The sequence below is a fragment of the Vicia villosa genome, unplaced genomic scaffold (assembly GCF_029867415.1).
Source record: "Vicia villosa cultivar HV-30 ecotype Madison, WI unplaced genomic scaffold, Vvil1.0 ctg.001884F_1_1, whole genome shotgun sequence".
In the NCBI taxonomy this organism is placed as follows: domain Eukaryota; kingdom Viridiplantae; phylum Streptophyta; class Magnoliopsida; order Fabales; family Fabaceae; genus Vicia; species Vicia villosa.
In genome coordinates this window covers 295,017-319,100 of record NW_026705763.1, presented here as the reverse complement: position 1 = coordinate 319,100, position 24,084 = coordinate 295,017, and the positions used below count along the sequence as shown (strand labels likewise).

The 24,084-nt window shown below is 34.3% G+C and overlaps 3 protein-coding genes across 8 annotated transcripts; all 3 read right to left on the bottom strand.

Annotated features, from left to right (window-relative positions):
- Positions 1–9,373: 9,373 nt before the first annotated feature.
- Positions 9,374–10,888, bottom strand: LOC131636995 (uncharacterized). 6 transcript variants are annotated; one of them, XR_009294248.1, is made up of 4 exons: positions 10,162–10,888; positions 10,031–10,058; positions 9,839–9,893; positions 9,374–9,731 (listed from the first exon to the last, which is right to left on the bottom strand). XR_009294248.1 is itself a non-coding variant. In XM_058907564.1 (3 exons), exons 1-3 carry the CDS (start codon positions 10,412–10,414, stop codon positions 9,866–9,868), a joined length of 309 nt encoding a protein of 102 aa, XP_058763547.1. In that variant the 5' UTR covers positions 10,415–10,888; the 3' UTR covers positions 9,374–9,865. The 6 variants fall into 6 exon arrangements, 1 of the variants encoding a protein (XP_058763547.1); XR_009294245.1 differs by having other exon boundaries at positions 9,982–10,888; XR_009294247.1 differs by having other exon boundaries at positions 10,031–10,888.
- Positions 10,889–18,489: 7,601 nt separating this feature from the next.
- Positions 18,490–20,748, bottom strand: LOC131637004 (uncharacterized). Its single transcript, XM_058907573.1, has 3 exons — positions 19,743–20,748; positions 19,445–19,663; positions 18,490–19,358 (listed from the first exon to the last, which is right to left on the bottom strand). Exons 1-3 carry the CDS (start codon positions 20,746–20,748, stop codon positions 18,490–18,492), a joined length of 2,094 nt encoding a protein of 697 aa, XP_058763556.1.
- Positions 20,749–21,001: 253 nt separating this feature from the next.
- Positions 21,002–23,301, bottom strand: LOC131637003 (uncharacterized). Its single transcript, XM_058907572.1, has 3 exons — positions 22,605–23,301; positions 22,118–22,508; positions 21,002–21,983 (listed from the first exon to the last, which is right to left on the bottom strand). The coding sequence occupies exons 1-3, from the start codon at positions 23,299–23,301 to the stop codon at positions 21,002–21,004; spliced, it is 2,070 nt and encodes a 689-aa protein (XP_058763555.1).
- Between the last annotated feature and the right edge of the window lie 783 nt (positions 23,302–24,084).

Here is a 24,084-nt window from a genome sequence, read left to right as displayed (position 1 = left end):
GATTCTTTTCCAAACCGGAGTACGGATCTTGCGCGTACACGGGTATTTCAATCAGACGAGAGTACTCCTCTAATGTAGGCATGAGTTGATAATCTGGAAAGGTGAAGCAGTGATACGTTGGATCGTAAAACTGTACCAATGTGGGAAGGATCCCATCCACAATGTTGGTGCTGAGAAGAGGCAGAAGTTTTCCATACTTCTCCTTGAAAGCCTGGGGGTTGACCACCAGTTTTCCGAGCTTTTCCAATTCCTCGACCTTAGGAACTTTGAAGGTGTATTTCCTAGCTCTCTTTCTTTCGTAATCCATGATATAGATCCTTAAGTCCTTTCTCCGTTTCTCTCTTTCTATGAAGTTCAAAACGTTCGTTATTTAGTTTCCTTGAAAAACGACTCGACGAAGACTCTTTTTGGTTTTCATTATTATGAATGATGCATGAATGCATGAATGCACACAAGAGTTTTTAAACAAACATGGCGTGGAAGGGTATAGTGGTCATGAAGTCACAACGCAAACCTCGCCCCAATGGTAAACTAAGGATAAGGATTTTTGTACCTATAGAACGGGTTCTAGGGGTCTCAGAGTTTTTGCTCAACCTTAAAGATACGTTGACTGGTATCTATAAGAGAGTTTTCTCTGAGTGTAGTATCTGCGTGACAATTACTTCCGTAATCACCGCTCTACGTCCTAAAAAAAAGGCCTTAAGTGGGATTAATGTGTTTCTAGGTCCTCCTGGTACAAATCAGTCTCGGAATGCATTGGCGCAGTTAATCACAACCAGCCAGGCAAATCCCAAGAGTAGATTTGGAAACCAAGATTAGAGGGCCTTCACCGAGAAGACATCCTCCATCCTATCTTATGTTGCACTCAAATCCGGGTATAGGATTTCTCACCTCAAGGGGGAATCAAGCCCTTTCCCGATACTGAAAAAACAATATAAACAAATATAAATGCAGCAAACACATGATATGACACAAAGGTTAGGCAGGACCTCTCTTGTTTGAGGGGGAATTTGGCATCCCTAATTCCTCATTGGGGCTGGACCAACAACAGGTCAACCATTGGTTTGGATGAAAAACCAAGGTTTTTAACACTTATATCCCCAGCAGAGTCGCCATTTTTCTGTGGTGTCGTTTTTTTTACCTCCCCGTTTCACTTGGGAGGACGGCACACTAGACCCTTCACGCGAAATTTTGAAGGAGAATGCGCCCGGGATGGGATGAATTTTGTTTCAGTTCTTCCTACGATATCACACGAACTTTCTTATTGTCCTACGAATAGGAAAGGGGAAAAAAGATCTCTACTAAACCCTAGGAGTTTGCTAAGTGTGGGGATTTCACCTAGACTAGAGATTCTAGAGTTCGGGGGGTCGGTTATACATAGGGAAGAGTTTAAGCACCCTACATATCCGTAGTACTCTACGGGAACCTTCTCTGTGTCATTGTGATTGTGTTTACTGCTAATGATTGGGAAAGTTTCTCCTTTGTGTTAGGAGAGAGAATTGAATTGATTTAAAAAAAGACAGACAGACAGACAGACAGAAAAACAAATTGACTATTTTTGGTATTTTATTAGCTCGCTGAGATTCCTTGTGAACCTCATGCCTACATATCCCTAGTGGAAGTTAGAGCTTAATGTAGTTCGGGGAACTAATTAGGGAAATTAATTATTTTTGGTGCCTTGCTTGAAGCTCAAGGTTGAAGCTTTGAATTAAATCTCTGTTTACAATAAAGAGACATGAAGTCATCTTTACAGAGAGGTATTTCTACTATTCCACCACAAACATTTTAAAAGAGTGACAGAATAACTGAATTCATTTCATTCAAGAGGGGGACCTTACTTGTGTATGTGCAAGTATACCGGTCAATTGTGTCTTGAATGAAAGAAAGGTGCTCATCCAAATTAGGGAAAGTTAATCACATGTCTGGGTTTTACTGCCAGCTCATGCCTTTCAAAATCCTAAATGGGAGACTTGACTGAAGTTAAAATGAAATGTGATATTTGTTTGTATGAATGTGGTAGAGTAGTAAAAATATCTCTCTATAGAGATAAGCTATGTCTATCTACTGTATAAAAGATTTGACTTTAACTGGCTTGCATGAGGCCCAAGCTTGAGGCTTTTTAATTGTTTTTATTGACTCTGGGAGATAACTCTACTGGGGGTTAATTTACAAGGAATTTGTGTTCTGTACAAAGCCCAGAATTGAGGCTGACTTTAGTTGGAAAGTGTTTATTGATGGATTTTATTTGGTGTTCTGTACAAAGCCTAGAATTGTGGCTGACTCTTTTTAGGGAGACTCTATTTGTGTGTGCCTTGTACAAAGCCCAAGGTTGTGGCTAACTGCTGAGGATAACTGAGTTTTTTAAGACTATGAATGACTCTATTTTGTGTGCCTTGTACAAAGCCCAAGGTTGTGGCTGACTCTTAGCTGAGGAAGTTATTAATTTGTGCCTTGTATGAAGCCCAAGGTTGTGGCTACTCTAGCTAGGGAAAGATTATTTTCTGCCTTGTACAAAGCCCAAGGTTGTGGCGGACTCTTAAAGAAACCGAGTATGGAAGACTCTATGGGGAAAAGATCCTAGAGATTAGGAATCTTTGACACAGGGAAAATATGGTTTATCTGCCTTGTACAAAGCCCAAGGTTATGGCTAACTTAAAAATGAAAGACTCACCGGGGGAGTTTTATTCTGCTAGAGGATTTAATAAACTAATTTATTTTTTATGTTTTTTGGAAGTTAACCCTTTCCAGGGATTTTGAATCAGCTGGAGAAATAATCTATTAAAAGACTGAACTTTTGAGACTGAACTTTTGGAGGCTAACCCTTTCCAGGGGTTTTGACCCTTTTTTGGGAATTTATCTTTTTGAAAGAATGAATCTTTGGATTTGAAGGAGTGATTTTGGAGGCTGACCCTTTCCAGGGGTTTTTGTTAAAATGAAAGAATGATGTGGAGGCTAACCCTTTCCAGGGGTTTTTGTTAAAATGAAGGAATGTGTGGAGGCTAACCCTTTCCAGGGGTTTTTGTTATGGCAGAAAGATTAACTAATGGAGACTTCTTGTTTTAAAGCCCAAGATTAAGGCTGACACTGGCTGAGGATAAGCAAATATGGATCCTAGACTCTGCTAAGGAAGATTAATGAAGATAAGGGTGACAGAGACTGTCCATGTCTCTCATTCCAAAAAGTGTACTCAATATGAGATTGAGACAAGCTTAGCTTGTTTAAAGTCTGGTTTAAAGAATGGAAGAAACTCACCAGGATAGGCTAAAAGGTAACTAAAGACCTGTTCCTATGTTTATAAGAAATCTGATGGGTCCTTGTATACAAGCTCAAGAGGAAGATGGAAATGCTTTTAAGAAGCCTGTGGGTCCTTGTACAAAGCCCAAGAGGAGGCTAATCGAGGATCATCGAGGGTCCTTGTTATAGCACAAGAGAAAGCTATGTGGTTTTGAACTTATTTTGGCTCTAAGCAAATGGGTAAGAGGTTTCACCGGGAATAATTCCTCTTTGGGTGGATGTGTCCTATTTTGGGTTCTAAGGCTTTTACCAAGATGTTTCACTGGGAATAATTCATCTTGGTGGTTTGAACTACAGATCTCTAATTAGGAAAGAGCCTTCACCGGGAAGACATTCTCAATCCTAGGTCATATTCCTATAATATATATATATGGTTTAACTGTCCTAGGGTTTACACTCAAACGTAGTTCTAAACAATATATAAACAGTTCTATATTTGACAGTAATTTAAATAAAGACTGTAAATTGAAAGCTTGTAAAGCCTAACCTGGATGGAGTGGAGGCCTTTGAAGAAGTATGTACAAAGCCTTACCAACAATTTTTGTTGTTTTGTTGATAACAGTTGAATATTTATTATAAACAGTTAAGGGTTTTGAAAACAGAAGAAGTGAAGATGGACAAAGGTCACATAGGTATCTGAAGAGTTTCACCGGGAATAATGCCCTTCAAGTACCAGAAGAATGTTTTGAAAACCGAAAGAAGATTTTGTAAATACAGTTTTTGAAAACAAACTATGAAAAGAAAAAGGTGCTGGGACTTACACTCTATTAGAGGCCCACTTGAAAATGATTTACTGTTTATGAGAAACGGTTGATTGAAATACTGTTGTGAAAACAATTTTGAATTTTGACAAAAAGTCAATTTAATTAGGGTAAAGATGAAATCTAAACCTAATTGAGACCTAAATGGCTTAGGGTTTTATCACAAAATATTCATGAGGTATTAGGTTTTTTGAAAGTTTAGTGAAAACATATATTAAAACGTATTTTAAACCACTTAAAACAACACCATTTTCAACCTAATAAAAACATACAAAATAAATAATATTTTTGTGATTTTTTTGGTTATTCATAAAATATATATATTAATCAACAAGTGTGTAAAAAATGAAGTCAAAATGAATTAATTTGATAGGTTAAATAATTGGTTAAAGTTGTGAAGAAATTAAGTGGAAAAAGTGATAAAGAATAAGGTTTTGTCACCTAGAGGGCTTGAACTCACGCCCTCCAAGTCACTAACCAAAACTCCCACCATCTGGGCTACGCGCGTGGTTTGTTATTCACATGCATCCAACATAATATATTTTAGAACAAGCCAGAAGTTTCAAATTTGCGCGCGCCATGTTCATCTTCTTCCTCGAGCTCAAAGATTTTTTCAAATTTCTAACTCTCTGGTTTCTCAACTAAATGGCATGATGTAAACATCAATCTTGCTCTAAATTTCCTCACGAATCCAGATATGTAACTAACATTTATTTATATTAACTATAGCTACCTAATTTCTCAGAAAACACCAAGAACATATGAACCCTAAATTTGAAATTAAATGACAAACAAGATGAATAAATGAATGATGATAGAGGGTTTTCAATCCTCTGATGATGCTGAACAAGATAGTATCGAGCTTTATCACAAAGAGTACTTAAATTAAAGAGTTGGAGTTCAAAAACTTACCTCTGAAAATGGAGGTCGTGAGGATGATGAGGAACACCTGGGCTTGTGTGAGTGATCCTAAAAGCTTCCTTGGGACTCAATGATGCTAATTGAATGCTTATTGTGACTTCAATCCTTCTGAGTTGCTCTACCCGACACCTTCGATTTGAGCTTCAAGTGGACATGGAGGAGGATGAATATTCAGTTACAGATGAGCTGCAGCCATCTGAACAACTTCACTATGCCCTAAGGAACGTGTCTGGATGCTTGGCTTTGCTTGAAACCTTCTGAATTGCTCTATGGACCTCTAACTGCAACAGCTCCAAAGTGAAAGCAACAATGGTGTTCCTCCACCTACAAAAGTGATCCAGGTGCTTGGATCACCTCAAATGAGCCCCCTTGAGATGTTAGAATGCTTACTTTCCAAAGAGAAGCTCTGGTTTGAAGAAAACGATTCTTCTTGCCAAAGAACTTTGAAAAACCATAAGCATGAGAAGAGAAAGAGAAAGCAAGGAATAAGGTTGCTTTGGTGTGAATTGTATGAAGGATAGCACTTGTATTTATAGGCAAATGGTTCAGTATAGTTGCAGAGGAGTGTGGTTACTTAGTGAGGTTGATTTGGTTTCTTGGTTATGAAGGAATTCAAAAATATCCAAAATGCAATGATGGGAATTTTGATTCTATTTGATCAATCCCCTAGCCCTCGATTTTGCTTGATCTTAGGGGACAAATCTGAGACAGAAATGAGCTCCAATTGGTTGGGAAGAGATTCCTTTGGTGATTCATCATCTTGCCATAAATTCTCAAATGTAATCATTACATAATCACATGCCTTTGTTTTTGGGAATATTCTCTAATCCTTATGCAATGATGAAAATGGATGTATGGTCTGCTTGCAGATGTATTAAAGGTCGGGTAGCATCATTTAGAGAAGTCATTTGCACAAAATTGCAAAGTTCCAAATTGCACATGACCTATAATTTTCACTTCAAGTGCCTAACTTTGATCAATCATATCTCTTAGATCAAAATGAATTTGGAGAAGGTTGAGCATAATTTGGAAAGCCCTTAACATGTACTTCAATTCATTAGTTTGGTGTTTGCCCAAATTCTTTAGGGAAATTAGTGAAAAAGTCCCATAAAGTTTGAAGAAAACTAGGGTTTTCTTGCATGTTTTGTGAAGGCAGCCACTTTGAAGCTCCATAACTCTTCAATGGTTGATTTTTAGCCAAAAAATTATATGTGTCAAAGTTGTTTATTGGATCAAAATATACAACTTTCATGTTGAAAGTTTTTTTCAGTTTGTAGGTGAAATTTTGAGAAAATCCCTTCCAAAGTTTGGCAAAAATCACTTGAAAACACTTAGAAAATTTTCTAAGTATGAAAAGTCAAACTTTTGACTTTTGATTCTTGATTGATTTTCTTGATCAAATGACTTCAAATATCATATGTTGATGATTTAAAACTTCAAAAGTCATGGTTGACCAAAATTTCCAAAAAGTCAAAGGTGATCTTGTTCAGTTGACTTTTTCCAAATGAAGTGAATTCTTGGACTTTTGTGATGAATCAAACTTTCCTCCTCAAATGAGTGATGTGAATGGATTATATTGAGGTAATAGAAGCTCTTGAGTCATGCTTTGAGTTTTGGATCCATGTCCTGATTAAAAGTCAACTATCTTGGTGAATTAGGTCAAAAACCCTAATTGTCGACCAGATGAAATTGATGACTGTAGGCCTTGAATTGAAGTGTAATGCCATATGGATATTGTCATATGAACTATTTGAGAATGGTTGAAGTCTTTGAGTGATACCTTTGAGCTTTCTAGGGTTTCCCAAATGTGACCCCTGATTTTAGTCCTTGATGGGGCTCAAAACCCTAGACTGGTGAGGTAAGCAATCCTTAGTCCAGCTGATGGGTATCTAATCAATCATAGGTGGATAGAATGAAGCTTTTGAGTCCCATAGTTGTGTTAGAGACCATCCCTTTTTCTGATTGATCCTTTGCCTGAGTTCTTTTGTTCCTGAACACCCTCGACTAAGTATCAGATGAATAAGTGACTGCTCTGAGTATCTGCTTTGTCTTTGATGAAAAGTTTAAAAGATATGACATCTCAGGGGGGGTCAAAATTAGGGTATGACAGTTATTAACATTGTTTTCATTTAATTATTGTTTAACTAAAATAAAATATCATAAATATTTGATTTATTTAATTATTGTTTATTTAAATTTGAAACCATGACTAACACAAAACACTAAATAATTTTAAAAAAAAGTATTTATGACATCCTGAATTCAAATTAAAATTCAATTAATAGGAAAACATTTAATAAAAATAAGATGAATGGTGTTGAAATAAAAATCTATTTTTCATTATTAAAATAATGCCATACCATTTTTTAAATTATTCATATTTTTTTATTGAGTCTTATTAACATAATTCTTTTCAAAATTACAATAATATATTATATTCATAGATATTTGTGTGTTATGAAAATGGTGCGTCTATATAGACTGAATTTTGGTGGTTGGAGCTCATTGTGAGTTGTATCCGATAAATGCAATTGTAAAAAAAAAATTGGCTTTTGAGTTTTACACGTATTGTAATTTGTAGTGACTCAATAAATATCAGAATACGTTAATTGTAGTGTAATTTGTGGTTCTCAATAAATGTCAGAATATATAATTATAATGTAATTTGAATTTGAATTGAATAGTCATAAATGTCAGATTATTTTATGAAAAATGTATTATTAAGGTAAACAATAAATGCATTAAGATAATGATACGAAAATTACTGTTTATGACATAAAATTAGGCTTTAAAATTGATTTGAATTGGTCAGTGAGTCATTCCTCAGAATTTGCTTATAGTATTAAATACAGAGAAAAACCAACACTGTACTAAAATTAGTAGCTATTTCTATAATTGAATCAGATTAGTAGCTATGATTGACAATAAATAGTTTTCAATTCAGTATGGTCAATTTTTATTTAATATAATTATACTCTTAATTAAGTTATAATTTTCTATGTCTAAGACTGGAAAAGTCACTTTTAATCTTAGATGCATGCCTAATCTTCAATAACAATCTTCAAAATAAATAAAAAAATGCATTTTTCTCTTATTTTTAATCATTTTTTCGATTTTTTATTTATACATTTTTTCACCTTTTATTAAAAACATAGAAAAATAAGTATAAAAATAAAAATATATGATTAAGAATTTAAATATATTAAGAATTTAAATCAAAATTAATTTAATTTTAATTTTGAGATTATGTTAATAAATTATATGATTATTAAGATAAAAAAATGGAGGGTTTGTTTGAGTAAAAAGGGAAAGTTGGTTTTTAAAATTTTGCAAATCCTCTCCTCCACTGACATGTGGTTCTTGTTTTCTTAAATGTTTAAATTTTATATCTCTTTCAAAAATCCAATCATTTTTTTCACATGGTTTTTTATTAAAGAAAATTTATTATTTTTAATTTTTAATATAATTTATTATTTATTATTTATAATTTCAAATATCACTTCTACAGTTAATTAACCTCTTTTTTTTATCAAATCCATTGACCTATTTGAAGTATTAAACATGAAGGTGCAAAAACAATACATAAACAACCATAAATTTAAAACATGCAAATAAAAAAATGCATTTAAATTTTCTCAAAATAAAATAATAATCCAGTGATACAGTGACCTTAAATAAATTAATGAATTAAATTAAAATTATCTTAAATAAACTCTCTTATTTTAATTATACATAGTAGTCATTGCAATAAAAGTTATATTAGGTAAACTATTATTTTAGGTATATTATATTTGATGCATAATTTATTTTTAAATTAATACCAATTATAAATATCCTTAATAACTTTGATTTTATGCATTTATTACTATCACAATCAATAAATGGCTCTTATAATATTTAATGATAAGAAATAAAATAAAATAGATCAAATAAATTGATTGGTCTTTATTAGCTACACTAAGATAATTGCGGACAACTTCCATGGCTAATTGATGAGCATTCTTGTTTTGAAGCTTAGCTAACCCATCCATTGCTTCGTATATCTCTTTATCGGTAAAATACTTCAGTTGATGGCGTGTTGGTGCTAGTACTGGACCCTCTCATTTTTTAATAAACTCGTTCCGCTTATAAAATCCCTATAAACAGAGACACACCAATCACTTTAATGCTCCAATAATTTGAAAAAAGAAAACTAAAAAGAAAGCTCCGAGATGAAATAAAAATTACTGTTAAAAAACCAACCAATTAGCATATGAATTCAGTATAGTCAATCAAAGCTACTTCAATATTCATTCATGAACCATTCAAACAATTCCCTTTCAAAAAGCTCTGCACCTCATCAAAATACAATGTCCATCATGAAACAAAAAGTATATTACAAAAAAAAAAAGAGACTCCATTCAAGTGTTCATCCAAATCCATTACAATACATGTCCATACAATTTATTACAAAAATCAATTACAAAATTCAAAGACAATTACACCATTTAAATACAAAAATTATTCTAAACATTTTTACAGCCAAATCTTGGTCCCATTCTCGTTCCATCTTCAAACCATTTCTCTTCATTTCTTTATTTTTCAAGCCATTTCCACTTCTTCTTCTTGAATACTCTTACCACCATGTCTTGCCATGTTCAATCTATAAAGCCTCTGCAAATAATGACTCAACTTGCAACAATCATTCAAATTCAACCCACTGCCATACACAAGCAGACTCTACTTAATCACATCAATATCCATTCAAGTACTACCCTGCATTCACACACAAAAAAACAGACCCATCATAATCCAAACAGTGAACTCAGTTCTAAAGGTACAAAGAAAAAAGCTTCACAAATAAACCAATTCAGCTAACCTACCAAACCATATACATTTTCATTCAAATATCACAACCGCATCAGTTCACTATCAGCTCTGCAGTAAAGAGAAGATAATATACAGTTCAGAAACACCTGGCATAATACAGAGGGTTCTTGCAGCCACTTTCCATATTTTCACTCACCAAAATTTCAATCAATACAAATAAACCAAATCACAACAGTCCACTCTACCTTCCAACTCTGCAAACCATCTTCAAAACTACAAAACAGAAAGCCATACAACTCAAAACAATGATGCTCATATCAAAAACCAAACTCAACATGAACCAAAAAAAAAAAAGAAAACCAGTTGCTAGTGATACCATCAAGAATAGAACATGCATAGAATATTAGTTGAAAGCTGCAAACACCGTCACAAAATATAAGCCAAGAGGTCCACCAAAATGAATAGAACATGCATATCAATCTCTTATTGCTAGTGATACCATCAAGAACATGTCTTTTTCCCTTCCCCGATTTCCAGAGCTGGTTAGTAATACCAGCAAGCTTCGGTCTTTTTCCCTCCACTCTATTATGATATTCCAAACACACACACACGTTAAAGCACCACAACATGTTATCACAAAGAACCAAAAGTCCAAACAAAATATCAACAACTAACTACAATCAGATGTCAAACAATTATACCTTGCCCGAAACAATCGATTTCAAAGCCACTTGCTTCTTCAAATACATAACAAACGAACAAATCGATTTCAAAATTTTCTAAAAATAAAACAAAAATCAGATAAGTGACCGGAAACGATTATGGTGGTGGCTGTAATGGAAATGAGTGCAGAAGATTTCGGTGATGACATCCGAGTGGCGAAGGGAAGTCTCACGGGAGCAGATTCAGAGGTGGTTTGAAACGGCTGCGCTTTCGAAGTTGGTGATGGAATCAGTGCGGTTTCGTGTTTTTGCGTTAGGGTTTGTGTCCCATCGTTCACCTTTCTCGATTAGCCATGGGGAACTTGGTACAGAGGTGGAGAAATAGAGAAGAGAGAGATGAATGAGTCTTGGGAAGGCTGGAAGAGAAAGAGTTTTGGCTTATTTAGTGAGATGGTAATTTGTGGAGAAAGATAATATATATATAATAATGAATGGTTTAGGGTTTTCTGATTTGACATTCAAACGGTGCATTCTTTTCATTTTCCCAAAAAAAAAGTTGGAAAGTGACTTTTTAGAAAACTGGGAAGTGGTTTTTCATTTCTCAAGGTGAAATTTGAAATTTGAAATCCAAATAAATATGCAATTGATTTAATTATTTAATTATGGAATTAAAAAAATAAAAATGGAAATTGAAGAGTGGGAATCGTGTAGATTTTTGTAGTGATGCCATGTTAGCAAAATTCAAATTACAATCAACCATATTACAGCATTTAACAAAAGGACTAAGTTGCCCTTAATTATTAGATTAGATGAAGTTAAACTCAGTTAGGGTAATCGTGGAATTTCCAGGTACTTTAACTTTTATATATTGTTAATAGATGAAAACTTAATACTCTCTTTCTCAAAGTACCAACGGTACTGTTATCTCAAAAAGAAAAGAGAAAAGCCATTCAATAATAATTATGATATATTGAAGATAAAAGATGTGTCAGAATTCTCTTCCACAAATCAAAGCTCCCTCCTCTCATTATATTCTCTCTCTCTCTTGCTATTATTATAAACTAGTCGGAAACCCGTGCGTACGCACGGGTTCTGGTATGTTAAACCGAATTAATGTACAGATAGTAGTTGATTTACATTTTAGTTTTAATAATTTTTATTTAATAAAAAATAAATTTGAAATATTAGATTGAATAACAATAAACCATGTATATAATTGGGCCTTTCTGTATAAAAGCAAAAGGAGAAGGCCCGGACCAAAACTTTAAAAAGGGCGAAGGCCCATAAGTTAAATTATTTAACCTTTCTAAAGTGAGGAAGTAAAACGTTTTACAGGATCTACTTTCATATAATACTGTTGTTGTTGTTTCGGAAACCCATTTTCACATTTAAGAAGTGTTTATCATCTTCTTGAAACCATCCTCTTGCAAATCAATGGCAGGTCCTCTGGGAAACGCATCCGTTTATGGGTAAGTTGAATGAATATGTTTAAATTTATTACTTATGTCGTAGAAATGGAAAAAATTTGCAAGTCATTTTAAACCCTTGCATGTGTTATTTGGTCTTAGATCATCACATGTTAGGGAAAAAGGGAAGCAACCTGCCGAAATAGAAGACGAAATAATGGTTTATCCAAAGCTACAAAGAGGACCGGCTAAGCATTCCATTTCATCGGATGAAACCAGGTATAAAATGTATTTGTAAATTGGTTAATGCTGTGGAACATGCATGTGTATTTTATAAGCGTTATATGGAAGAAAAATAGAATGTTAAAGCTTATAATGTCATAAATCTCATATACTTGTTTTATTATGGTGTTTTGTTTTCAGCTTTGATCCTGATGAGCCTGAAATTGTTGAACACAGATGGTGTAAGGAGATAACCTTTGGCTATGTTTCAAAAAAAAAATGTTATGGTATGATAAAAAAGGTGACTTTTGATCTTTGTCTGAGATTTGGTAAAAAAATTTGTTGCATGTGAAAGTAGCAGTCATTATGAAATAAGTTTGAGAAAGTAGTTCTGAGTAAAAATATAGTTGGTAAACTAAATTTCTGGAATGAGATGTGTTTTTTTTTTATTTGTGTTGTAGTTTTTAGATCTGTGTGTATATGTTATTCGTATAATTATAGCATTGCATTTTGTAGTTTGCATCTCTGAATCCTGGATGTTGTATATTTGAAGCATTTTCCCAGGTATGTTTCAAGAAAATGGTTAAAGGTGAACCAGAGATCAATTGTTTTTGTTGATGAAGATAGTGGGGAGTCATGTAATGCCAGAATTAAGTGTGCTAAGAGAAATGGAAAGATCATGAAGTTGGAGAAGCATATTGGTCCAGTTTGGTATGCATATGCGAAGAAGAAGAATATCAGAAGGCGTGACATCGTGCGGTTTAGGATTACACCATCTGCCGATCATCTTTATGTGAAATTGTTTAAGAATTCTGTTTAGGCCATGGATGTTGTTGTTGATGAAGTAATATCTTTTGGACATCTTTATGTAAGGTAGTAATATGTTTTGGGAAATTCTGGAAATCTGTATTTATAGTATGATGTTATTATCAAATTGTTATGAAGTTATGTGAATCTGTGTTAAAGATGGTATGTAGCCGACCAAGTTATTTATGTTAAAGATTGTACGTAGTTTATTATGTTATAATGCTTTAAAGTATGAATATCAGTAATTTAAATAAATTTTGAATGGATGCTATGCATATCATATAAAGTTTGATATTTACCAGAAGGAAGAGAAAAAGTTACAAATAAAAAGTAGTTTGGAAATAATATATATTTTTTATAAGTTTAGATAAGGAGGATGTTAAACTATTTTTAGATAACTGAATAACATATGGGTACTTATGGTGTAAAATAAGAACCGAATAAAATAATAAAAGAACCTTAAAAAAAGGTTAAATTAAAAAGATATAAACCAACCAACACCAATGGTTCATTTATATAACCATGGCCCAAAGGCCCAACCTCAAAATGTATTACAAGTTGAGGGGAAAAGGTGGGCATTATTTTCTATAAATTAGGTACATCTGCATTAAGATATTGCAGAGATACACCATACTCATTAGTTATTATATAGTAATGTTTCTATGAAGGAATAATTTAGTAGGCATAACAAAGTTTGTGGTTACAACATTCAGGTAAATGGTTTGAATCCACTGCATTAGGTAAAATATAATTACAACATTCAGTAAATGGTTTGAATCCACTGAATTTGAAATTTCAAAATATATAACTAAAATGTTGTAATTTGGAGTATATCAAAGATGGTAGAATAATTGGCTGCAACATTTAAAACATGAAACATTAAAAATATATAACAAAAATGTTTTAATTTGGAGTATATCAAAGATGGTAGAATAATTGGCTGCAACATTCAAACATAAATGAAAGGTGTAGAAATAGATTTAATATTATTGAAGTTTAAATGTAATGTTAAAAATAGGAAAATTGATATATGAGATATTAAAATCTATATATATATATATATATATATATATATATATATATATATATATATATATATATATATATATATATATATATATATATTGTACTAAGTACAACACAAAAGTCAAAATGTGACCAAAAAAGAAATTATAATAAGTCCAAAACATAAAAATATACAGAGATGACAATAAATTGAGTTGCCCAAAAAAGTATTCACAAAAAGACAAATTTTCCAAGAAAGTAATGTACTTCCCATGTTATGTTTTTTTTAAAAAGGACAAAGTAATGTACTTCCCATGTTATAGAAAAAGGGCCCAACGATATGCACTTTAGGTTAAGAATAGCATTTTTGGCCCAACATAGAAACATCTGAAAGTACGTATTAATGTTAGTTTTGTAAGTGAAAAGCCATTACTTCCAAATAGCAAGTTAGGGTTTTGCTGCAGCGGTAAGGAGCAGGTTTGCGACGCTGCAAGAAATACATTCTCGGAGCAATGACGTATTCTTCGCCCTTCAATATTCCAGACCGGTAAGTTGCATGTTTTCATCGTTTATGAGTTGCATGTTCATTGTTGTGGTTTATAAGTTAAATTTGTTGTGTTTGCAAAATCAGAAACGAAGAGCAACTTGCGATGGAGAATAACTGGGAAAGACTGAGGAGGGAGGCCGAGATTCGGCGAGTGATGGAGTTGTTTACTGTTGTAGGGGAATGGAGGAAAGGTTGGGAAAGACCCAACCGTAGAAAGTGGAGGGGATGCTTGTGGAAACGTGAAAGTCATTTTAGGGTGATTATGGGTGCTCTTGAGAAAAGACGATCTTCAATTAAATGGAAGGCAACTTGGCAAGCTCTCAATTCTGGGGTGGGCGGAAATCGATCTGGAAATACCAAAGGGAATGCGGGAAAACAGGTTGTCCTTGGTGTTGGTGAAAGGAGTAGTATGTCCAGGAGAGAAGCACGACGTACTGTTATTGAATTATCTTCAGATTCAGAGAGGTAAAATGTAGAAATGATTTGTGTTACTTACATATTGATTGGTTTGCTTGTCTGTTATTAGGAACGTTTAGGCTAGACATGTTTTGATGCATGTAAGATATAGTTGTTACTTTGTAGGTTATAGATATTAGCATAAGTTATGTGAAATTAGTTAAAATGTTTATAAGACAGATGGAATAAAGATTTTCACCAAAAACATTTTCACAGATTTATTAAAAATATACTCTCATAAATGCTAATTAGATACTCTCAGTTGATAAGAAGCTGTGACATGGAATAGCAGTCGATTTAACTTCTGTTACTGATGTTGTAACTATTATATTAACCTTGAGACATGTTCTAAGGCTGTTCCTCGGGATGCAGGGATGACAAGCTCGACAATGAAAGTGATGATCGCAAGAACCTCCGAAAGATTCAGAAAGGACAAAGTTCAGGTGTTAAAGAAAGGTAAAACTTGGTATTTGGTAGTTAGAAAAAGTTCTGATTCATGTATGATAAAGACCATAACAATTACATAATAAATAATGGCAATGATTTAGTCATTATAGTTGAAATGTTATTTACAAAGTTTTATTGTTGATTTTCTGGATGCAGGGAGGAGAGGGATGGAAAAGAAAGGAGTGCAGATTGGAAGGGAAAAGCAGTTATGGTAGAGGATAAAGCTGAAGAAGGGTAAATATATTAATTTATGTTCTATATATAGAAGATAAATCATAAAAAATTGTCCAATATAAATACAAGTGTCATTTTTGTAGTAGTATATTCTGGTTTAGTATTATAGTTTGAAATGTTTATTTGTTTAACAGGGAAGCTGATGAGGTTGTTGTAATTGAAAAAGAAAAAACCAGGACCAAGGTGGTTTCAAAACCAAGAGCAATGGGCAGACAAGTTCTTGTAAGTTATTTAGTAATCCTGTCCCTTTGTATGGATTTAATTCAAGTGACCTAAAGTAATGCGTTGTGTTAACTCGAGTAATTTATATTGAATGTGTAGCAAATTCCTGCTGATGTCATTACTGGATGTGAACTGGAAGGCAAGACTGCCATCGGCCTATATGACACCGACCAATGCAAGGGCTACAAATGTGTCCTTAAGAAGAGAGATGATATGAACGAAATGTTTCTTTGCAGGGGGTGGTATGAAATATGGGAAAAGCAGGATTTTCAAGAAAGGTGATATTCTGCATTTCACCATTAGGTACCCCCCTGTCGAAGAAATATTGGTCTGTGTTGTCCGTGGGAATGAATGAAGAATTTGATGTTTGTTATTTGTCTTTTGGTTTAGAATGCCGTGACTTTTGTGGATGATTAAGTAAGTTTTATTATATTTTGTTGTAAAATATGTATGGACAACCTAAGTTGATAGTATCTGCACTTTGGTACTGGTAATTATAGTAGTTTAATTATATAAATGGGTGTTTGTGATATATATATATATATTTTTGATATAGCACTGGAGTGTTAGTTGAATGCTGTGGGATTTTTTTTGGTATATATACATTGGCATAAGTTGGATATTATACTTTTGGTATGAGTATACAGTTAAAAAAATTTCAGGAGGCGTGACATTGTGTGGTTTAGGATTACACCAGCTGCTGATCATCTTTATGTGAAATTGTGTAAGAATTATGCTTAGGATATGTGTGTTGTTGGTAACGTACTAAATTATTTTGGGGATGTTTAAATATTTAGAACAAAATGTATGGATGTATTCTGTTTTGGAGCAACTCTGGAAATTTGTAGTTTAAGTATGATGTTATTATGAAGTTGTTATGAAGTAATGTTAAATTATGTTTTAGGTGTTATTGGTACATGTTACCAGAAATTATAGTTCATTTAGAAAAATATAAAACAGCAATAGTTGGAAATAAAAAATATTTTGAAAATAAGTGTTAAATGGTTAGATAAAGGAGGATAACTGGAGAAGTTTGTTTAGTTTTCTAATTAGAATCGTTAATCTAAGTTTCCAACATTGAATTAAATTATGGTTTTGAAGGTGTACCAAAAATATGTTTAGTTTGTATTTATAGAATTGGGCCAAGGCCTAATGCAGCCAAAAAAGATGAAACAAACTTAGCATATTTGTTAGATTATATTGAGTAGAGATTTCGGGCAAGGCCAATGAACACAACAAAGATGAAAATACAATATCTGAAATAAATGTAAAAAGAAAAAACTATTAACCAAGCATCACAATAGTGTAATTTGTTTGATTAAATTGGGTCGAGAATTGGGCCAAGGCAAAACGAACCCAATAAAGATTAAAATACAAAATCAGAAATAAATGAAAAATTAAAAAATTATAAACTTAGCAACAGAACTGGCTAATGTAAAAATCGTGGGCCAGAGGCCCAATCTAACGTTGTACTACAAGTTGAGGGGAAAAGTTTCACATCTTTGTCTATAAAGTAGGTAGAGGTGCAGTTAGATTTTCCACAGATTTACCAAGCTCTTTACGCAACATCAAGTCACATCCTACTGTGTAGTTTGCAGAAATGTCAAGCAAGACCCCATTCAATCCGTTTGTGTTTCCAGTTGAAAGGAAAGAATTAGATTTTTCCTTTTCATAATTTGTTTTGAAAAATGTAATTTCCTTAAGTATTGCTTTGACGAACAAATATATAATATTGTTGGTTTGATTTTTCAGAACTTTGCAAGATTTGCAAGCGGAAACAGCATGGAGACGTCTGAAGATAGAGAAGGCAATTCGGGAGGACATGGAAGAGCGTCGCCTAGCTATGGAGGAAAAGGAAAAAACGGTCATGGAGAAAGCTGTTATGAATGCAAGCAAAGAAAGAGAGGTTTCATCCGCCGTTGACGGTGGTAACATGCAACAGAATGATTGTGCTTCAGAAGAAGCTGGGAAAGCTCAAGGACTTAGAGATGTGAAGGGAAAAAACATTGATTTGGGTGAAAAATCTGAAAAATTCGATGAAGGTGTTGTTAAGGGGGGCTGCATGCAAGTGTTGTTAACAAAGGAAAATTGTCAACGAAGGATAGGCCTTCTCAGATTACCGTTTCTTCAGATGGTGAAAGGTATTGTGTTATGTAGTGTTTATAAAATTTGGATGGTGAAAATGTTTTGATTTATTAAAAGTAACGGTTTAAAGTTTGTTATATGGTCAAATGGAATTTCAGTTCGGATGATGAGTCAAGTGAAGAAGAAATTCGTAGGACTGCACGGTATTTTGTATGGAAGAAGAAAATTAAATCTGGAAGGAGTGTTAGAAAGAATGTGTTTGTAAGTAATAAAAATATTCGAAATATAAATTTGTTATATGTACCTATGTGTTAATAATTTGTTTATGTGCAGCAAATTCCGCAGAAGGTTATACGTAGGTGCCAATTGATTGAAAGGCCTATTGTGTTGGTTGATGCAAAAACAGGACAAAGCTATGAGTGTGAAATCCATGTTGCTGAAAGAAAATACTGTGTTGAGAAGTATATAGGACATGGTTGGTATGAGTTTGCCCGGGAGAAACAACTGAAAAGGGGTGATAGACTGTCCTTTAAGCTGCGTGATCCTCCAGCTACAAGATTGGTCGTCACCTTGTTGAATCGCTGAATCCAGGCTTAATGTTTAGAACATGATTAGAACATGATTATTAATTTGTTTAGAACATGATTATTAATTTGTTCAACAACTTCAATTGTTGATGCTAATATAGCCTGACTTTTCAAGTAATCGAAAGATCTAAAGTTATCCAAGAAAGCAGGGTATGTACTGTTAACAATAGCAACAATAGGATCATCAAACTGTTCTATCAAGATTTCACGCTGAATATCAATTTCAGCATCACCATCGTTAGGCTCAGAAAGTCGGCCTTCTCCCAATTTTAAAAGCCATTTCGAAACTTGATCAATTTCTTTCTTTTCTTCATCAGTCCTGCCCCCCTTCAATCGCATGTTTTTGGTTAAAGTCAAAACCTGACATGAGTGCCATATATACGACGCATTTATAGTAGCGTGAACAATATCGGATCTACTACCCCTAGGAATAACAGGCAAGATTTGTCTGAAATCTCCACCAAATACTACCACCTTTCCACCAAAAATTAGTGTAGAATTGCTACCGGTACTCATAACATCCTTTAAGGTTTTGTCAAGTGCTTCAAAATAGAATTTGCTTGCCATAGGGGCTTCATCCCAAATGATCAAATCGGTTTCTCGAAGTAATTGTCCGTACTCATCATTATATTCAATTTTGCACGTCGAGTTTTCCAATGTGGGCACAGGCAATTTAAACTTAGAATGAGCTGTTCTGCCCCCAGGCAACAACAATGATGCTATTCCACTCAAAGCTACTGCTAAAACAATCTGATGTTTAGAACGCAACGCAGTCGCAAGTGTTTTCCACATGTATGTTTTACCAGTGCCTCCGTAACCATGTAAGAAAAATACACCCCCTTTTTGTTTGTTAACAGCAAACATTATCTTGTCAAAAATATTCCTTTGTTCATCTTGAAGAATATAAGATTGAATTAGGAAGCCATAGGTATATCTCAATTTTATTTCAAATGCAATGTTAAATTATAATCGAAAATACCTGTTAGAGCAGTGAAAAGTTTATGGAATTCAGACTTCATAAGATCGATGTCATAATTTCTTTCTTCATAGATCAATCGATTTCCCAATTGTTGCAGTACATACTCATCTGGATATGGGATAGGCTTGAAATCTTTAAGACTCCTGCGATTTGCTTGCAGCAATTTTTCGATTTCAATTAATGTCAAAGTCTTTGTTTGTTCCTCGGTCAGCACCAAAGCTGCATAAAAGAACCATTCATTAATATATTGTATGCAGATTTTTTTGAATAACAGTATTGAGAAACTAATATCATGTACCTTTGTTTGATGCCAAAATTCTTTGGGTGTGCAAGATTCCATCCGATAGCAGTTCCCACGTTTTGTTCCACACATATGCGGGTTTGTTTACAGTCCCAGAAAGAAGCATAACAATAAATAATTTGCGCAAGAAATGTCCAGATCCCCATTGGCTGGCCTCTTTAATAGCGCCTATATATTCTCGATCATCTTCCAGGAATCCCATTGCGAAGCATGCGTCCCTAAATGAGTCGTATTCTTTGTCTCCGATCTTGCGAATGTCTTCATAAGTTTTTGGTCCTCTCACAACGGTTAGCATCATCCTTAGATAATAGAGTTCCCCGGTAGTTGGTGGAACCCAAATGAGCCTTCCAATTGTAAAACCTTTTTTTCTTGGTTTCCATGAGCGGGTTTTTTTCACATATACAAACTTAGAAACAAACTGGCCATATGTCAACTGTGCTGCATCTTCAAACTGACCATTTGCAATTAACCACGAAGTAAACATAGATTCTGTTATATTTGCTTTTTCTAAAACATTTTCCATCCTTTCAAAATCAGTGTAGTACAACGGCTTTTCACCGATTAGATGGTAGAACATACGCTCAACAGCAGGTTTCCTTCCATGAATCTTGTATGAAAATAGCCGCCAACATGCTTCAGCTGGTGATACGTATCTACAATCAAGGTATTCCTTAATTTCATCAATTACCTTCTCACTATTATTGGATAAAGTTCCCGATCGCGAAACAGATGCTGTGATTCGATCGTATCCCTTGTGTATATACTTGAACAGGTATTTGATTGAGGTGCTCTGGTTACACCACTCCATGTTGATGTGAGCTTGATATTTAAGGAGTAACCTGGTATTATACGGAACCACAGACCTGTTGTCCAAGGTAATACCATTTTTAACAACATTAAAAGTTTGTGAACTTCTCTTGTAAACTGGATAACCCTCATGATCAACAATGGTAGTCTCATTGAACTTTTTAGGGAAAAACTTAGAACATTTACCATGTTTCATGCATGGACATTTTGGTCGTGCAAGACCACATGGACCATGCATCATTTGTGTCTTAACTAATTGGTACAACCTAGGATGCAGTTGTGGATCTGGTATTTCAGCTGAAATTATGTTGTCAATATCTGGTGGAGTGGGATACTTGCTTTGCGGATGTAAAAATAGGAGAATATGAGCATGCGGCAACCCCCTTTTTTGGAATTCTATAGTGTAGATGTCCGAAAACCAAGAAAGCAGTTGAATATGAGATGAATGTTTATAGTAATAAGCAAGATGTAGTTGATAAATAAAAGATATCATATGGATTAAAAATCTTACAGGCCAGGACTTTGCCAAGAACATGTCGCTTTGTTATGTCAACCATTAGGTCGTCAAACTTCATTTTGAAGACCTTTGAAACTATGTCTGGGCGATCTGCTGGGTTTAAATTCCTCATGGATAGGTGACGTGTAATCTCAGGCCATTTAGGATTGCAGGTAAAAGTTAAAAATAAATCAGGGAAACCAATAGCACTGGAAATAGCCATTCCGTCGAAATACAACTGATCCATGTATCTCTTGCTACCTACAAATGAGGATGGTAAGACAATTCTTCTTCCAGTTTTAGAATGTGGTTGTTCTGTGGCGCTCCCAGACACTTGTTCATTAAGCTTTGTATATTTCCCAACTCTTAGCTTGGATTGATTTTTTCTCAACCAGTTAAGACATTCTGATTCCATCATGGTATATCCATCGACTAAAAACTGTTGAAATAGTCTCCTTGAATGAAGAAGTGTCCTAGCCTTGCCTTTGCGTTCATGCAATCGGAAACACAACCAATCGGTGATAGTTTGACGATTTTGCTTTGTAACTTCCTGTTCATGTTTATACTTGTGTAGTATATTATCTCTGTATCCATCTTCTCCATATGCAAATATCATTGGATATTGATAGGCCAGATAAGCTGAATGAAACTCATCTATCCTTTGTAGATGACCGTCACGGTGTCGAACAATAATGTCTCTCTTAGATGCGGTGTCGACATCACCAACGATAAGAGCAGCAACCTCTGATACGGTGGGATGGTTATAGACACGACCATCTGAAGATCGTTCTGAAATAAGTTTCAGTTTGATATCTTGGAAACCTGTTTGTTTAATCATATCCCTTGACATTCTAAAAGCTTTGGCATGAGGATTATATTCATCTAACATCAACTTCAACTTACTAACAATAGACCTGTCAACATTATTGCTGTCCCTATCATGAGAAATATACTATGTTAATCTCTAAAAAGAAAGTGCAATGCAAAGAAAAAAAATGAGAGAAGGAAATAACCAAACTTGAAACATTTGATTATGTTGTCAATTTCATTGTCCGTATCAAATATATACAGTTGAGCATATTTTGGTAGTTCTCCTTGTTCAGGAAGCAAGCTGCCGATTCGATGGCAAGTTTGTCCATGCATTCGTAATGTTGGAGGATCTCCGCCTTCATTGATGGAAGTGTCAAACTTCATTCCAGGGGATGTAAATGAAAACATTGCGTTGTAGGTTCGTATGTTGTTTTGGAAGTTGTTTGCATCTTTCAAATTGGGATCAAATAGAAGAGTGTTAAGAAGTGGTGGTGGTGTTACCAATAATGGCACAACAATTTTGCCTCCCTTACAGCATAAACTGAAATTTGGAATAGTTGTATGTCTTGACTTCCCTTTACGCTCCTGATACCACATATAGGCATCACAGTGTTTGCACTCCCATACAGGATCTCCAATATCAGAGTAAACTGTATTTGTCAAAGAGGCAAATTTGTTAAAAATACTGCCAGATTATACAAATTAACATTAACAATATAAGGATAGTTGTGGTAATAAATATAGACCTTCATCATGGCAATTGACTAAAGGAACCGCAAGTTGACCTCCATCCGAATCAGAATTGTTATCCATAGCATTATCCTCATCAGATTGGGTGCTCGAATCATCGCTTGAGTAATCAGCAGCAGCCAATGTTGTATAAAATTGAGACTGTGGGGTACGGGACTGCATTGTTTGTGGTGTTGTCTGGGGGTTGGTATTGGCATTTATAGTTGGTTTATGAGTATGAGTGGTTTTATTGAAGCTCTTTATAAGATTTTGTCTAAGCGGAAGAGTAAAAAATGGTGTCTTTGCAGTGTTTTTGCATTTTAGGGGACGGCTAGAAGAAGCTGTATGACAGGAAATTGATCCAGTTGTCTGTAAAGGTGCATGTTTCGTGGATGACATAGTTGGAATGGGAGTAGTTGTTTGATTTTGCATGAAATATGGGGATACATTTTCCTTATTGGTATAGTCAAATGGAAGGATGTTTCTTATGTGATGGCTAGTTGATACAGGAAATTGGTGTTGGGTTGTGGTAGGAGGTGTAGTGTTAATATTTTGGTATGTTAGCAAATTTGGCACGGGTGTGAGATGTTGATGAGACGATAGAGAGGAACTAACAATGCCAGAGATGTTTTTCTTTGTGTTCAACGTGAGCCTTCTTCTTTTCCTAGCCAGAAAAGCTGGGGTTTGTTCGTTGGTAAAATGTGGAGGTTCCATTTATTCCAAGAAAGTTACTTCGTTCACAAAAACAGCCAATTTGTTATTGTAAGAATATGACCAAAACAGGAATTTGAGAATGCAAAATAAGGTTGGAAGAAATACCTTATAAGGATACAATGTTGACAATGGAAACCTCCCAAATATTGACTCCAATTGTTAATGAAAAGTTGCAGAAGATGTTTGTTCCCATTTAGTTGTTGAACATACTTGAAGCCATAGTTTTGTTCAAATTGGAATGATGAAAGATGAAAATTTGAGTGTTTGACTGTTGTTTTGAGTGTTGGCGGTTTATTGAAAGAATGAAAGATGAAATTTAAATTTTTGAAAACAAAGTTATTTGGATAGTGGGGTAGAGAGGCGGGCAAACCAAAAAGAAAATAACAGTTGACATTTAAAAAGCAGCATTTGGAAAAAGAAAAAAAGTGTGACAGGTACAAATGGTCTGCATAACATAAAAGAAGTAAAAAAATTGAAATTAGAAATGTGGGGGCAGGATCTATTGGTTATACGTGGCTATTAGAGTAAAGAAAGCTGCATTGGGAACACAAAGAGTACATCCACTCATGAGCTTTGGTGTATGCAGTATAGATTATGGTGAAAAGTACCAATTTTGGAGAGGGGCCGACTAAACAGCCTGTATTTTTGCATCAGTTGACGTGTAGCTTTGGAGAAGTAATTATAAAATGACTTGAGACATTGTAGTATGATATAATATGCTAAAATTTGGGTATGAAGATAAAAAAAGATATATTTGTTATCACATTGTATTGTTTGTTCGAA